The sequence below is a fragment of the Triticum urartu genome, chromosome 1A, assembly GCF_056163025.1.
Source record: "Triticum urartu cultivar PI428250 chromosome 1A, HENAU_Tu73, whole genome shotgun sequence".
NCBI classification, from domain to species: domain Eukaryota; kingdom Viridiplantae; phylum Streptophyta; class Magnoliopsida; order Poales; family Poaceae; genus Triticum; species Triticum urartu.
This window is the reverse complement of record NC_141873.1, coordinates 38,523,916-38,540,535: the sequence shown is the minus strand read 5'-3', so window position 1 is coordinate 38,540,535 and position 16,620 is coordinate 38,523,916. Positions and strand designations below refer to the sequence as shown.

The following is a 16,620-nucleotide window of genomic DNA, read 5'->3' as shown; positions in this document are numbered from 1 at the left end:
CCTTGCAACTTTTGTTGTCTAGCGATGAATTGAGAGTTGTACAGTCATCGAGCGACTTGGCAGCAACGATGGCAAGCACAGTCGGTGCAAGATGTGCTTATTTCTCCTCGAGGCTTGTCACCAAAGTCAGAGCTACCTAGTGCTCGACATGGTTGGCCAATTGTTTGCCATGGCTTAGTAGGGATCTCGTGGGCGAGGGTCCCTTTGTTTGTCGTCGATGGTGAAGTTTGAGTCAGTTGCACAGGAAGAAGTGATGACAATTACAGTTTACACATATCATCAGCGACGTTCCTCTTATCATGAGCATGTTGGGTGTTTGCGGGTAGCTAGATCCCTCCGTTGCCTTGTTTTGTGGGCCTGTTGTAACGGGTTTAGTCCGTTTTTTAACTAATCAAGTAATTCTCTTATTCTTAATCAATACAGGGTAAAATGATGAAATTAAACTACAAGATAATAAAATTCTAGCCGTCTGATTCCGACAAAACTTTCTTTACCTCAGCCACTTAATCCGAAAGGTCACATGGTAATTTTTTTTTGAAATTAGACTACAAGATGATAAAATTCTAGCCGCCAGATTCCGACAAAACTTTCTTTACCCCAGCCATTAAATCCGAAAGGCCTCTATGGTAATCTATAGTAAAAGCAACTTAATCTAGAGAGGCTCAAACAAGACAACCTTGCAAGGAAGAACAAACATTCTAGCCAGGTCCACATTATTCTAGCATCGCAGCTGATCACGAGTCCACACCGAATCTAGGTCAAGTGGGCAAATCAATATGTTACTTGGGCGCTACAGCATAGTCGTCACCCCTTTTGCTTGAAATGAAAAGGAGGGGCAGGGGAAAAGTATTCGAGATATAACATATACATCTTCCCTAGGTCGCAGGAGCACAGGCTGCTAAAATATCATTACTTGCGTTGTCATTGATCTCGAATCCTTGTGGAATCTCAATCTCATGGGCGCAATTATTAGAAAAACTAGGCTACGCCTGTCAGTCTTTTCCCGTAAAGTTCGCCGTTCTAGCTGGACGAGCCCCTACACACGATTTCTTTTTTGTCCTTGTTAAATCTTCTGGGGCCTGGACAAGAAACGATCAAAACCAACTTGTAAATCAGCAACATCTGAAATGAAACAATGATAGAAAATAATTAAACATTTGATTTAGCAAATCTACTAGTAACATTTAATCTAACGTGGTGAAGGGGCAATACATTGATGTTGTGTGAATGCGCTAGATTTTTTTTCCAGAACTTTGCGAACATTTTAAAATATGTGGAACACCGGGAGCACCCAAGGGTGGAACCGTGGAAGCACCCGATACATTCCCCGTGGTGAAGTACTTTCTATGGTATACATAATACAATTATAAGTAAATGATTTGTAATATTATAAGTAAGTGTTTTCCAATATGAATATATAGATATTAATCTTATGCCATTTAGACTTGTATATTTAAGAGAGCAGCTCTTACTCAAAAAAACGAGTTGCTGATTTATGCCATTTAGACTGTATAAATCAACAACTTCTTGCTTGAGGAGAGAGCCTACACCCATTTTTTCTATGTCTTGTTAGATTTTACAGAACCAACTTGTAAATCAGCAACATCTAAGGATTCATTCCTTTTAGTTTTACAGAATTCTTGAACCATAGGAAAAGTAGAGGATTGACATGTCATGTCCACTTCAATTTTTAAGAATTTCTATAAGGTCTCACCTAACCCTTAGGGTTCTTAGAAATTAGACAAATATATACTCAATCCTTATAGAAATTAACCATTTAGACTGTATACATTGAAAAAACATTTTGCAAACGAATTGAAGCATGAAACAAGAGGAAAATGATTCCCCTGCTATACTTCATTTTGTCAAAGTTACTAATACCAGACCAAATGGTCATTAACAGTAAATAATGATGGGCTGCTTAAACAAATGGTTCATGTGGGAGCGAGTCACGCAGCTCACCTGCAGAGCGCACGCATACCCAGGCCCCCCTCCCACCCCTTCGGTCCACGGGCTCCTCACCGAGCCACTGTAGAACGTCCAGCCCTCTTTTGGACCAGGGCCAAAGGCCGGTCAAACGAGCCGAGCCACCATTGCGGCATTGTCCCTCCCAGCCTTGTGACCGCATGAATGCCCTGCCCCCCTCCCCGCAGCTTTTCTCCGCCACACCACTCCAAAACTACTTACCGCATTAAAAAGCTCGCAAAGACCCAATCATCCCGGAGGTACAACAACGAGAACAATGAAGGCCCATCAAGAGATACCAAGTAAAAGACGGTAGAAAACCGGCGAGGCCATGATGCGGTGTGCAGTATTTTGAGAGGAGGGCTTTGGAGAAAGCTCACCGTCCAGCCAGCGGATGGTGGTGCTCCTCATCTCATCTACTCCGGCGTGCCGTCTTAAAAACTGCCCAGTCCTCGCCGTCTTTTGACCGCTTTTTTTACCTTATCACCGGAGCGTCCTCCCTTCGCTTGCCGCGCCTATCATACCGTCACATCATGGGCTTTGGGCGGCAGCGGAGCAGATAGATAGACCATCACAAACATTTCTTGGTACGCCGGCCGAATTGAACTCGATGGGACTTGTCATTACACGGAACATTTCTCGCCACCGCTTCCGCTGCCTGAACATGAGCAAGCGAGGTGAGTGAACATGAGCACAGAGCCTCCGCACTGTACACTACGAATGCTCCTACAAGCTAAAAAATTGAATACTCTACTCAATCTACATTAATCAAAATAGCTGCACCACGCCCTAGTTCGTACTAGCTTTGCTATCGCAATGATATTTTAGGAAGTTGCTCAGAAGTCTACGAAAACCAAGCCCAGCATACTGTAAGCACAAAGTTGAAAGGACAAAAATAATGGGCCAAGCAGAGCGAGACGACGCGGGCAGAGCCATGCCCATTTTTCTACATAAAGAGAGACAGAGCCCCCAGCGCCACCTCAGCGGAGCGCCGGAGCCCCATGCCTCGCTCCCCCAATAACTTCACCCCATTACTGTCTCCCCCCCTCCCTCCCTCCCTGCTCTGCGGTTGCATTTGTGGTGCTGCGCTCCTCCTCTACCTAACCAACCCCGACGCCACGGACTCCCACGGCTCCGGCTCCGGCCCCCAAACCAAAACCCTATAAACCGTCTGGTCTGGCCGGAGGCCTCTCCATCCCCACCCGAAGGTCGCAGATTCCGGTGTGGCAATGGCGAGGGCCCCGACCATGGTCGTCCAGGACGACTACATCGACATGGACCTCTCCCCCTCCTCGCCCCAGTGCGCGCTCCTCGAGTTCGAGTTTCAGAGCGCTGGTGGAGGTGGAGGTGGCGGTGTGTCCAGGCGCAGGGAGGAGGCGGCCTACGCGTCGCCGGCGGACGAGCTGTTCTACAGGGGCAAGCTCCTGCCGCTGCACCTGCCCCCGCGGCTGCAGCTCGTGCAGAAGCTGCTGCAGGAGCAGCAGGTGAATGTGCCGGAGATCAAGCCGGCGGTGGCGGGGCCGGCGGCGCCTAGTGTGAGCGCAAGCGCGGATGTGGAGGACGGCGGCGACGGCAAGGTGGGCGCCAAGAGGTACTCTTGGTCCAAGAGGCTGAAGCTGATGAAGCGGTGGACGTCCAGGGAGTACATCAAGTCCCTCTTCCTCGCCAAGGCAGGCGACCTCGGCATCGTCAACGGCGGCGGCGGCGGGAGGGAGAGGGCGAGCCTGCTGGACCAAGACGAACTCTGCAGCCACCGCAGGTCCTTCTCCGGCATCATCCGGCGGGTGCGCCTGGTGGTGGCGACGAAGGCGGCGGCGTCGGCGTCGGCTCCGCCGGGGACCTCGCCGCTCTGCTCCTCGTCCTCCGCCTCGTCCTCCTCCTCGTCGACGCCGTCCTGCGGCGACGCGGAGCGGTTCTTCCTCCGGCCGAGGGCGGCGGCGATGCCGGTGCTGAAGCGGAGCAGCAGCGCCGGGTCGGAGGAGGGGGCCATCCAGGGCGCCATTGCCCACTGCAAGAGGTCGCACCAGCAGCTGCTGCAGCAGGGTAGGAAGAGCGCCAGCGGCGTGGTGTTCTACTCCGTGTCCAACACCCCCAGGATCTCCACCTCCGTCGCCGCCGCCGCCGCCAACGAGTCCTCGCAAGAGAGGCAGGAGATGTGCAGGGGATGACTCCATGAGCTTGGATGTTTTCTTTCCTTTTCTTTCCCCTTCTTTCTCTCTGGTTTTGGGGGGAAATGTTTGTGAAGATGAGCAATGTGCCTGTGAATTACTTGTGAGGAATCAAGAACTTCTCTTTGATTTTTGCCTTGGTTGTCACTGTTCATGTTCATCTCTTCTTCATTCATGTGAATGGATCAAAAGCTCTGTTCTTCTACTAGATGTGTGACCAAGAGATCAAAAATGCTTCCACCATTGATTGATCATTGATCTTGACAAGTGTTGCTGGGATCGGGAAGCATCATCATATACACCATTGCTACACCACCTTGAGTGAACAAACTATTGTGCGTGGGGGCAGGGGTGAGCGTACGGCGCTGTGCCGATGAATGGTGTGCTAGGGTGGCACTGACTTGGTGGCAGATTTGATTCCACTCAAAGTACACACTACTTGACCATGCCCTCTCCTGTGCAAAATATTCATTCCAATCCGGTGTTATAAATTGGGTCATGCATGCTTTCACCTACCTCGCACACATTGCTCGCTCCCTCCATGCCCCTGCCAACTTCTGCTCCACGCTGCATCTCGTTCGCCATGCCTTGCCTTGGCTTCAAAACAAAGGCTCTGTGAGTGTTACACTAGTGCTCCATGGAAAATGCTTTGCTTTCCTTTGAACCTACACATCGCCGGCCAATGGAGTAGAAATCATCCAAAGCTTTCTGTTGTGGTTAACAAGGTTAGAAGATGACTGTCCTATCTGCACATCCAAAAGGAATAGCCAAACATAAACTAGTGCAAGTACTCTGTTGTAAATTAAAAACTACAATGTGGCCATTGTAACTAGTAGCATTACTCATGAAATCATTTGAACTTTTGTGATTGTGTCCTACCAGAGATACTTAGCTTTATATGTTTGTTGGAAACTAATTATGTATCGTATCAGAGATACCTGGAACAGTTGGAAGGTGGTAGCAATGGTGCATAGGGCGCTGAGTCACTGACAAAGCCACACGGCACAATGGGGTGGCCAAAAAGGCTCGCAGCCTTGGCTTGTGATGATGATGATTGCCAGTTCCCCTCCACCACGGCTTGTCCTCCTCCATCTTCTTCTGACCGGGACGTGTCATTGTCACGCAATGCAAGCACACCACCACCACAGGCCCGGCCCGCCCAGCCGAGCACGAGCATTGGGAGGGAGTGCGATGGGCCAGAGCCAGAGCCAGAGCCAGAGGGAGAGAAATCTCACAAAGCGAACGGGAGATTCCCCCTCCTTTCACCGTCCATCTCCCAGCGACAGTTAAAGCCAGCACAGGGTTTAGCAGCGGCATCTTGGAACCGCATGGGGCGAGCGAGCAAAACCCTAATGCGAGCAGAGGGAATCTTCCTCCCCGGTGGCCATGGGGGGAAAAGGGCTCGCCTTTCTGTTGCCCGGGCGGAGGGGAAAAGCTGGAGAGAGATTTCCAATCGCAACAAACCGCTGGAAAAGGCGCCTCCCCCTCCCTCCACCCACTTGCGCTGGCAGCGGCAGCCGCAGCAGCGCCCGCCGCTTTGCTTTGGTTCGTGTGCGCGAGCCCATCCATGGCTACCCGGCCGTGCAGAATGATTGCTTCCTTCCCTCCTTCCTTCCTCCTGGGCTCCAGCCTCCAGCGAGCGAGGGAGGGCGCGTACAGATACGGACCAAAGCGTGGAATCGGCATCCAGAAACAGTGGAGGTGCCGCTGCTGGTACTGTATTATCTCTCGGCCACCGGCGTATTTGCGAGCCTGAAAAAGGTGAAAATACCGTGGAGGTGGCACGGCAGGGGTGAAGCAGAGGAACAATGGCTAGCATCTGGTACAACATTGGTTATTTTCATTGCGTTTTTCATTGCGCTGCGGCAGGAGGACAGACAGGGGTGGCAGATGGTTTGACTGAGGGGTCAAAGTTATGGAGAGAACGCGTAATGTAGTACGGGCATCTCACTGAGCCCTTGGACCAAGATATGCTTGTTTATCATGCTGATGGCAGTAGTAGTACAGTGAAATGCAACTAACTGCAAGGCAGGACAGGACAGGACAGAGGCGGGCTTCAATGCCCCATGCAAACAGACTTACCTAATCTCATGTGACACTTAGGGCAGTAATTTTATATTATGTGCAGGCAGGCAGGCATGCATTTTTTCTTCTCTACGGGTGGTGGTAGAAGACAGGGGATGAGACAAAACGGTATTAATACCTGTGGACAGCCAGAGAGGCGCCGTCTTCCTTCCTTCCCCACACACACCTGTTGCATTCCAACAAGCATCGGTACTGTACTACTACCACAGGTTAAACTTTTTTCTCTAACACAGGTACTACTGCAGGTTAATCTTTTAGTGAGGGAGACATGCCAAAGCCATACCTTGGCCGGTTGCTGAGTCCTCAACAGTGCACGAGTGACGTTGCCCCGAGTCCTGACCGATTCCTCCGGTTGCATACGCCAAGGGTTGCGTTCAGACAGGCACCGGCCATATGTCCCGTGTATGTATAATCTCATCCCACAATAGACAACTCCATGAGACCATGATGATTGCAGCAATGCACATACTCTCTGGTTTCTCAATCCAGAATGGACTTCACAGAACCTCAAGTATTTTTTTGCCAATAATTATAGGAGTACCCCGCGTTATGTTCCGCCTTCGACAGAATCACAGAAACACGCATTTCCTTCCATATTACTCCGCCCTAAAAGCAATATAAGAGCGTTTAGATCACTAAAGTATGTCCGTAAGCAAATAAAAGAATGTAAAATGATCAACGAATAAAGGATCAAAAGCGCCTGCTTAAGATGCCTGCAACCTTCCTGAAATGTGGTACACAGTCTATCAGTGATAAGAAACCTAGATACCCAAAAATGCTTCACTTTTTGCTGCTCAGAGTGTGTTTGTTCATTGGGAGCTCTAGAGACATGCATGCGAGGACAAGCAAGCTAAATACAACAGCAAAAGCTGAACCAGGTTGAAGATAAATGGTGCAGGCATGTTCAGGGCCCCCCATCATGCAGGCAGCTGCTGCAATGCTAGATAAGTTGGGCTACTTCTCTAGACACGACAAAATTGAATCAGGGCACCACTCTGAACAACAAGCAATTTGCATAGATGAGTGTGTCGACCATCTGATTCCATACTCCCAGCTTCAAAATATCACACAAGTGATGATCGTCTAGAAGGAAATGCAATTTTCTATATTAGCTAGTCTTATTGCACACACACACTGACACACACAGAGTTGAATCATGATTTAATGTATGACTCGCAGCCTGATGCCCACAAATACATGTTGTCATTGTTTTAAGCTGTTGATACATGTTGTTAATCGGTACATACAGCTGAAGAGGATGCTTGCTTGTTTTCTCACGAAAATGAAAAACACCTCAACATGCGAATAATTAGCAACAACAATCTGCATAATTCAATACAAAGTAGTAAGGAACTAATCATAAACTGAAGCAAATGTCATGCACTACAGCTGTGTGTTACCTTCGTTTTGTCATTAACACCAATATAGCCAGATAGCTTCTTATCTATAGCTAGCTCTCTTCCAGCTCACCAGAGTTGTATACTGTTACGCTCTTCATCTGGATATTGTTGACAAGAACGAATTGAACGATAATAAGCACAGGATACCGTGTTCCAAACAAAATGGAGAGATAAATTTAAATTCTTAAGGGATACTTTGTCAAGTTGAATAAAGGTTGATAGGCCTTTAAAAGATTCTGATAGCTCACTCAAACTATAAGATATAAAAATTAACCTATCTATTGCGGAGTTCAGTCTTTCTTCAGGACAACCATAACAAATTTGCAGTTTTCACAAATTTGCATCTCTGTTATCTGAACTAGTCCATGTTACCTGATTTTGGATGTTGCAGACAGAGAAGGCTTCCGAAGTATCTTGTAGAGCATTAGCAGCTGTATTACATTCCCTTAGAGCACAAGGGGACACGAATTGTTATGGCATACTTGTGCCTGGAAAAAAAATTTGGACAGATCTCGCCATAAGAATTTCTACAGGTATAAGACAGGGGATAAGACAAAACAGGATTAATACCTGTGGACAAAGAGGCGCCATCTTCCCCACACCTGTCGAATTCCAACATCAGCACTACAGGTTAATATTTTTCCTCGCACAAGTAGAGGTTAACCTTAGTGGGAGAGTCAGAGAGACAAGGCAAAACCATACCTTTGGCCGGTTGCTGAACAGTGCTGGTTTCCCATGAGTAGCATTGCCTGATTCCTGACTCCTCTGGTTGCATTCAGACAAGCACCGGCCATATGTCACGTGTACAATTTCACAATGCACAGCTCAATGATTGCAGCAATGCACATACTCTCTGGTTTCCAGATCCAGAATTGATTCCACAGAACCATAGGTATTTTGAAAATAAATAAACCATGGGAGTAACACACGTTATGTTTCGCCTTCGACAGAAACAAACATATTTTTCAAGAACACATGTAACAAATATTAAGCAAAATGCACTCAAATATGGTATCATGAACTACGAAAGGGATCAAAAGCACCTGCTTAGGATGCCTGCAACTTTCCTGGGATATGGTACATAGTCTATCACTGATAAGAAACCTAGATGCCCAAAAATGCTTCGCTTTTTCCTGCTCAGAGCGTGTTTGCTCAATGGAACTCAAGAGACATGCACATGAGCACAAGCAAGCTAAATACAAGAGCAAAAGTTGAACTAGATTGAAGTGTAGGTTTTTGCCTGAGTCCTGACTCCTCCGTCTGCAAACGCCAAGAGTTGCATTCAGACAAGGCACCGGCCATATTCACGATGGACAGCTCCATGATTGCAGCAATGCACATACTCTCTGGTTTCTCAATCCAGAACGGATTTCACAGAACCTTGAGTGTATTTTGCCAATAATTATAGGAGTACCACACGTTTTGGTTTCACCTTTGACAGACACACAAATGTTTTCCTATAATATATGGCACTAATGGTAAGCAAGATTTACTCAAATGTAAAATCAAGAACTAAGAAAGGGATCAAAAGCACCTGCTTAAGATGCCTGTAGCCTTCCTGCAATGTGGTACATAGTCTACCTGCTCAGTGATAAGAAACCTAGATACCCAACAAAATGCTTCACTTTTTGCTGCTCAGAGTGTGTTTGTTCATTGGAGCTCAAGAGACATCCATGTGAGGACAAGCAAGCTAAATACAACAGCATAAGTTGAACCAGATTGAAGATAAACAGTACATGCATGTTCAGAGGAGGGGGGGGGGGGGGGGGGGGGGGCATCATGTAGGCAGCTGCTGCAATGCTAGACAAGTTGGAATACTTCTCTGGACACGAGAAAACATAATCAGGGCACCATTCTGAATAACAAGCAATTTGCACAATGAGTTTGTCTACCACCAGATTGCATACTCCCAGCTTCAAAGATCATACGAGTGATGATCATTTAGCAGGAAATGCAATTTTCTCTCTTAGCTAGTCTTATTGCACACACAGAGTTGAATCATGATCAAATGTATTACTCACTCACAGCTTGATGCCCAGAAATACCTTGAACATTGTACAATGAAACATTCAGTGATTATACTGTGATTGTTTTAACCTGTTGATACATGTTGTCCATTGGTACATGAAGCTGAAGATGGTGCCTGTTTGTTTTCTCACGAAAATGAAAAACAACTTACATGTGCCTAATTTGCATAAATGCATATACTACTCAAAAGAAAAATTCACTACTCCCTCTGTATCAAAATATAAGACGTTTTTCAATACTCTTTTTTGATACAAAGGGAGTATAAAAATACGTCTTGTATTTTGATACAGAGGGAGCACCAGGCAATATCAACGACCGACAGGACCACACTAAAGGCTCGTTGGGAGGCTTAGCCTGATGACAATCTGCATAGATTAATACAATGTTAATAAAAAAATCAATCACAAACTGAAGCAAATGTTATGGGCAATACAGTTGTGTGTTACCTTTGTTTTGTCATTAACACCAATATAGTCAGATAGCTTCTTATCCATAGCTAGCTCTTTTCCAGCCCACCAAAGTTGTATGCTGTCACGCTTTTCATCTGGATATTGTTTACAAGAACAAATTAAATACTAAGAAGAGGATATCCCGTGTTCCAGAGAAAATGGAGAAATGAATTTAAACTCTAAAGGAAACTTTGTCAAGTTTAATAAAGGTATACTGTATCTACATTACAGTTTTTAAGAGATTCAGAGAGCTCACTGAGACCAGGAAATATACAGAACAACCTATGTATTGTGGAATTCAGTCTTTCTCCAGGAATACTGTATCTACATTACAGTTTTCGCAAATTTGCATCTCTGGTATCTAAACTCATTCGCGTTACCTGATTTTGGATGTTGCGGACATAAGGCCTCCGAAGTGTCTGGTAGAGCATTAGCAGCTGTCTTTTCAATATTCTTGATATGTTCCCTTAGAGCACGAGGGGACACAAATTTGTTATGACGTACTTGTACCTGGAATAAGATTCAGATAGATCTCAACTCTTCAACCAAAACATTCCAGCAAGCACCATCGTGATATATCAACTCTTAAAGAATTTTGGTTGATTGATAATAAGGCAAGGGCTAATTTAGCTTTCATTTCCCAAACTGGAAACACTGACCAAGAACCAAACAAATTACATGGGCATGTTCAGAAACAATTATTACACGATGTAGCTGAGAGGGAAGTCAAACCAATGTACAAGACTTCTAAAACAAGAAAGTTTTGGCTACTAAATAAGCAAACGCAGAAACGCGCTAAGAAACTCTAGGCCAATCCAGCGGCCTTTATGTAGCAACTGTCGATGGTCTGTGACATAGCAGAAGCTAGCTTTTCATCATCTCCATTTTCTTGAATACTAAATAAAAGTTCTGAAATGATCGTTATTCAGACCCAAAAAATCAATGGTTTCGCTTGTTAATGTAACAAATGTCTGCAAGCCCTTGAAACTGCATGCCAAAGCGCCATAGACAGTAGCGGCACCGGTTCATTCACAAGTATACACACATGACACTTCCCATACACTAAGCTCCATTAAAACAAACCATGTTTCGGTGTCAACAAAAATTTTACAAAAAATAAAAGAATTCATTAATTCTTATTGGCTGGTGCAACCTCAGCTTATCATCCTTTTCAGTAAATTCAGTACAACGTACATGAATGATGCAGCAGCAGCATAAGTTAGTTCATCACACCAGTAGGCAGGGGTAGTACAAGTAACAAAATCACACATGTCTACAATCCCCCCCCCCCCCCCCCCCCCTTCATGGAGCTCAGTTGTAAGCCTCATGCGCTCAATCAATTGTACTAGCTATCGACATCGATCCACACCTGAAGCTCTCAAAGGTACAGAGCTGGAACAAATCCAGGCATCTCCCACAAACAAATCGACAGAACTGGAACAAATCCAGGCATCTGAGTTGAGCAGCTACTGAAACGAGTCGAGAAACTTTACCTTGGAGGCGTAGGCTTCGGCCTCCGAAAGAGCCCTCTCCAGCTCGCCGCTCGGGCACCTCTCTGCAACCGCAACAAAAACATGAGCGCGTCAGTCCGAATTCGATCCGCTCATCCATGGCAGGCAGCGGCTAGCGCGACGCGGCGTCGGGAACTTTCATCACTCGCCTCGGAGGCGGCGGCAGAGGGAGAGGACGCGGGCCTGGAGGCCGGCGGTGCCCGCGAGCGCGGCCGCCACGTCCGCGACGGCGGCAGTGGCGGCGCACTCGTACAGGAACTCCATCTCCTCCTCTACCTCCGGCGGGGACGGGGATGGGGACGAGGAGGAGGTCGACGATTTCACGTGCAGCACCACCATGTCTCGCGCTCGGTTGCTCCGGCTGAAGGTTCTGGAAGCTTCCTCCGGCTGGGGGAGACGGGACGGCCCAGCGTACGTGGTCAATGTGTCCAAGCAGGGAAGCTAGCGGCCGTTTGATCATAATCACACGGTGGAGAATGAGACAATACACCATACATCAAGAAATTAGAGAAAAATTGAGTAAAAAACTAAGATTTTAGTGACCTACACCCATTGTCAAGACGTTGGCTCTGCCACTAGGTCTAAGAGCATCTTCAGCCGTTCGGCTCCCAGGACGCATAAAAACCGCCCTTGGGGCAAGCCGGCGATGCAATCGGCGCTGGGGCGGTTTCGCGACCAATCGTCGCCCCTAGGCGTCGAAATTGGTCCATTTTTCAGCCCCATTTCGGCGAATAAAGGATCCATATGGGCGACAATAGGCCCATATTTGACGTGGTTCGCCGTTGTTTGGCGTTCAATTATGCATATAAATTTTTTTATCACATATTTCATCACAAAAATATCAAATACTTCAACAAAATAATACAACAACAAATAGTTCAATACAAATTATATAGTTCAACAAATAAAAACTCATATTTCATCACACGCCGCGCCCGGCGTCACCCTTGAGCCTCCATAGATGCTCTATCAGATCTTGCTGCAGTTGATGATGCACCTGTGGGTCTCGGATCTCCTGACGCATACTGAGATAGGCAGTCTAGATTGCCGGTAGCTGGTGATCAACTTCGGCTAGAGGACCCTGCCTGTAGTATGGTTCAGTGTCAAACACTGGGTCTTCTTGCTCGCTCTCGATGATCATGTTGTGCAAGATGACACAGCAAGTCATAATCTCCCACATTTGATCTTTCGACCAGGTCTGAGCGGGGTACCGGACAACAGCAAATCGAGATTGGAGCACACCAAATACCCTCTCGACATCCTTCCTGCAAGCCTCCTGAACCTTCGCAAACCAGGCGTTCTTGCCTCCTGGCACAGGGTTTGAGATCGTCTTCACAAATGTCGACCATCTCGGATAGATGCCATCAGCTAGATAGTACCCTTTGTTGTAGTGTCGTCCATTGATCTCGAAGTTCATCAGAGGAGAATGACCTTCAACAAGCTTGGCAAAGACAGGAGAGCACTGCAGCACATTGATGTCATTGTGAGTTCCTGGCATACCAAAGAAGGAGTGCCAAATCCAGAGATCCTGTGTGGCCACCGCCTCAAGCACCACACTGCAACCGCCTTTGGCGCCTTTGTACATCCCCTGCCAAGCAAATGGACAATTCTTCCATTTCCAATGCATGCAGTCGATGCTTCCAAGCATCCCAGGAAATCCTCTTGCTGCATTCTGTGCTAGGATCCGAGCAGTGTCTTCCACATTGGGTGTTCTCAAGTATTGTGGTCCAAACACTGCCACCACTGCCCGACAGAACTTGTAGAAAAACTCTATGCTGGTGGACTTGGCCATGCGCCCATAGTCGTCGAGTGAATCACCAGGAGCTCCATATGCAAGCATCCTCATCACTATCGTGCACTTCTGGATGGAGGTGAATCCAAGAGCGCTGGTGCAATCCATCTTGCACTTGAAGTAGTTGTCGAACTCCCGGATGGAATTCACAATCCTGAGGAAGAGCTTTCGGCTCATCCGATAACGGCGCCGAAATGTTTTCTCGCCGTGAAGTGGAGCATCGGCGAAGTAGTCGGAGTAGAGCATGCAGTAGCCTTCGAGACGATGCCGGTTCTTTGCTTTCACCCGCCCAGGCGCCAAGCCACCTCGCCGCGGCTTTTCATTGCTCGCCAGCAGCTGGGCGAGGGCGGCGAGCACCATGAGATGCTCTTCTTCCTGGACGTCGGCCTCGGCTTCCTCCTCCAGCAGCACGGCGAGCGCTTCCTCGTCGTTCGAGTCCATCGCCGAGGCAGGCAAATCGCCAAACACCTTGCGCTCGGTGGGCGTGTACCCGCCGCTAAACCGCGCCTCCGCGGCCGGAAACACCCAGCTGCTGTTGGAGGGGCTGCCGCGGCGAAGCGCTGCTATTTTTCCGGCGGGGAATGGCTATCTAGCGGTGTAGGGCGGCGGGCGGCGCCGGGATATAGCTACTGGTGGCCGAGAGCGCGGGGGGTGGGAGGCGAGTCAGGGAAGAAAACCTTGACTTTTCCCCTGACGGTGTGGGCCAGCCACGCTCTTCCCTTGCGCCAGAGCCCCCAACTGCTCCCCAGTGCGTCGGGTTCGGCCTGTGACCGCCGGGCGGAAAAAAGGGCCGAACCGGCGATTTTCGGCATCCTAGGGGCACGACTGGGGCATTTTTTCCGCGCCGGCGCCTAAAAAGTGGCCTGGGGAGGCCTGTTGGGGGCGCGGCTGGAGACGCTCTAACTTGCCCGAGTGTGGCGCGAAGATTGATGTCACATTGGGTTTTTTTTGCAGAAAAGGAGAATTTTATCTTCTTCTATTGTTATTATAGTCCCTGGTCATTGTCATGTCTGTGCTACTCCCTCCGTTCCATATTAGTTGTCTCTGAAATGGATGTATCTAGATGTATTTCAGTGCTAGATACATCCGTTTGAGCGACAACTAATATGGGACAGAGGGAGTAGACCGGTGCATGAATGGCAGCCTCATCGGTCTTACTGTTAGAGATACGACGGGCAAATCAAACGACAAAGAATTAGTGAATTACTGAAAGCAGCTTAATATGACCCCAATCCATGTTAACAATAGCAAGCCTTGCAAGTTTCCTTGTCAATCATATGTGTATCACTGCCTCACCATCAATTAACAAGAAATTTCAATGATGACATAGCACTACGGAGAAGAAAAACTTGAGGATGAGCATGGGAGGGAAAGGAGGCGAGGACCCCAGCACCGAGTTGCTGGCACCGCCGAGCTACTGCTAGATCTAGAAAGGGAAGGAGGCAGGGAACACACCATTGGTTTGCCGTACGCGAGTTGCACAACGCGGGGCTGGAGCTTGGCAATGGATCTGAACCGCAATCGCAGTGGCCATCGGCAAGCAAGAGGGACTCGAAGGGGGCTGTAACTCCATTAGGTTTGGGAAATTTCGGGAATGTGCACACACTGCGGAGGAAGAAGAAGGAAATTGGCTAGAAATATAACTAGAAGGGAGGGTCCTTTTGCACATAAGCGTGTAGTTATGCGTATCTCCATAAAGATTTGTGCCATCCAATTCCAATCGGATGGCTTACATTGAATTTTTCTATTCTTTCACCATAGGCCGTTTTTCTATCATAGTCGCTCCCATTTGAGGTGGTTGCTGCAAAAATTCTGTTATATAATTAACTGTTGCTAGGGGGTTTTCATAAAAATACATTAAGTGGCTTGAGATCCCTCAACCAGAATTTGTGTCATCCCCATCGTATGGCTTGATGATTACCGCATCTCCTCTGAAGTGCCATGGTCCCTCTTGCATGACCCTCTCCCAATCCCCCAAGCAAGAAAATTGGATGGTGTACAAGTTATCCTCCAGCGGCTTGAAGTTTGCCGTTTGCGCGAGATCCCACGCTGCTCTCATGTTGCGAAAGAACCAATACTGGCTGTAAGTTTTCTTCGAGTGAATCCTAGCGATAGCCAGCCATCGGGCCGCCTCCGCGGGGGGGGGGGGGGGGGGGGGGCTGGTCTTCGTCGAAAACTACATCATCCAGATCTTCCTCCTTCAATCCCAATTCCTCCATCATCCTCCTCACATCCTCTGTCTCCGATGAGCCAGCCGCCGATGTGTTTTTGGCTGCGCTCGAAGACATCTTCCAGAATCCTAACCCGAACAATGAGAATCAGTCGGCCCTTGTTTGCGAGAACCCAAGAAAAACCCGGTCCCCCCACCCGAGCGATCCCCCAAGAGGAGAGCCCCTCGATCGATCGCACCTTGCGGTGGCGGGAGGATGAGGTAGGGAAACCAACGGTCTCGACGGCGGCAGATCGCCCCGGGAGGAACAAAACCCTAACGAGAGGGAAAGTTACTAGTAAATAAATGGGTTGGCAGTGCTCCGTTAGTCCAGAATCTCTGCCTTCATGGCCCATTTCGTGACTGACTTGTGAGCCGGTCCTATATAGCCTTACGGCGTCATGTTGCTTGGTAGTCAGATGTGGGCCATGGGCCATGCAGAAATTAATAATACGCCAACTATACCTAGGCCTATACGTCCCTTTTTGAGGATCTCGCTGCGTGTGGATGGGGCAGATAACGAGCACACATGTGCTCGGGAGCATAATAGCACTTTCGTTTAACTGCTCTCTTCTTTGTCTCCTGTGCAAAGCCTAAGACTTCAGAATCCGCGTTAGGCAGCCGACCGACTAGGGGTTTTTCATAAAAATACATGAAGTGGCTTGAGCGACTCCAGGTTGTTTTTTCTATTCTTTCATCAGAGGCCCTTTTTCTGTCCTAGTCGCAATAAGCACATGAATGCAAAACAAGAAAGAAACGTTAACCACACAGAGAACACATACAAGTTTGGCTTAAAACAAATTCTTTCATGGTTGATTCTCAAGCAACTTTAATTTAAAAAAACTGCACTTTGAGGATGGCTAAAATAGTTTTGGTGGGGAGATTACTTATCAAGACAATATAATTAACGAATCACTGAAAGCAGCTTAATACACTAGTGCAGAACCGGGCTTTAGCGCCGGTTCGTAAGGGTCTTTAGTGCCGGTTCCACAACCGGCACTAAAGAGCGGGGA

The 16,620-nt window shown here is 47.9% G+C and overlaps 3 protein-coding genes across 9 annotated transcripts; 1 reads left to right on the top strand and 2 right to left on the bottom strand.

Moving 5' to 3' along the window:
- Positions 1 to 290: 290 nt before the first annotated feature.
- Positions 291 to 9,465, bottom strand: LOC125544740 (uncharacterized). 7 transcript variants are annotated; one of them, XM_087545716.1, is made up of 9 exons: positions 8,321 to 9,465; positions 8,189 to 8,220; positions 7,991 to 8,106; positions 7,619 to 7,716; positions 6,502 to 6,824; positions 6,337 to 6,410; positions 4,650 to 5,885; positions 2,346 to 2,623; positions 295 to 1,079 (listed from the first exon to the last, which is right to left on the bottom strand). In XM_087545716.1, exons 6-7 carry the CDS (start codon positions 6,403 to 6,405, stop codon positions 5,046 to 5,048), a joined length of 909 nt encoding a protein of 302 aa, XP_087401842.1. In that variant the 5' UTR covers positions 6,406 to 6,410; positions 6,502 to 6,824; positions 7,619 to 7,716; positions 7,991 to 8,106; positions 8,189 to 8,220; positions 8,321 to 9,465; the 3' UTR covers positions 295 to 1,079; positions 2,346 to 2,623; positions 4,650 to 5,045. The 7 variants fall into 7 exon arrangements, with proteins under 7 accessions (XP_087401825.1, XP_087401833.1, XP_087401830.1 ...); XM_087545713.1 differs by having other exon boundaries at positions 296 to 1,079; positions 6,337 to 6,384; XM_087545709.1 differs by having other exon boundaries at positions 297 to 1,079; positions 4,650 to 4,879; positions 5,072 to 5,885; positions 6,337 to 6,824.
- LOC125544724 (putative membrane-associated kinase regulator 3) lies at positions 2,717 to 4,266 on the top strand. Its single transcript, XM_048708472.2, has one exon. It carries the CDS (start codon positions 3,195 to 3,197, stop codon positions 4,131 to 4,133), a length of 939 nt encoding a protein of 312 aa, XP_048564429.1. The 5' UTR covers positions 2,717 to 3,194; the 3' UTR covers positions 4,134 to 4,266.
- Positions 9,466 to 9,611: 146 nt separating the features above from the next.
- LOC125544731 (uncharacterized) lies at positions 9,612 to 12,035 on the bottom strand. Its single transcript, XM_048708481.2, has 5 exons — positions 11,756 to 12,035; positions 11,589 to 11,650; positions 10,476 to 10,605; positions 10,093 to 10,190; positions 9,612 to 10,011 (listed from the first exon to the last, which is right to left on the bottom strand). Exons 1-5 carry the CDS (start codon positions 11,943 to 11,945, stop codon positions 9,976 to 9,978), a joined length of 516 nt encoding a protein of 171 aa, XP_048564438.1. The 5' UTR covers positions 11,946 to 12,035; the 3' UTR covers positions 9,612 to 9,975.
- Between the last annotated feature and the right edge of the window lie 4,585 nt (positions 12,036 to 16,620).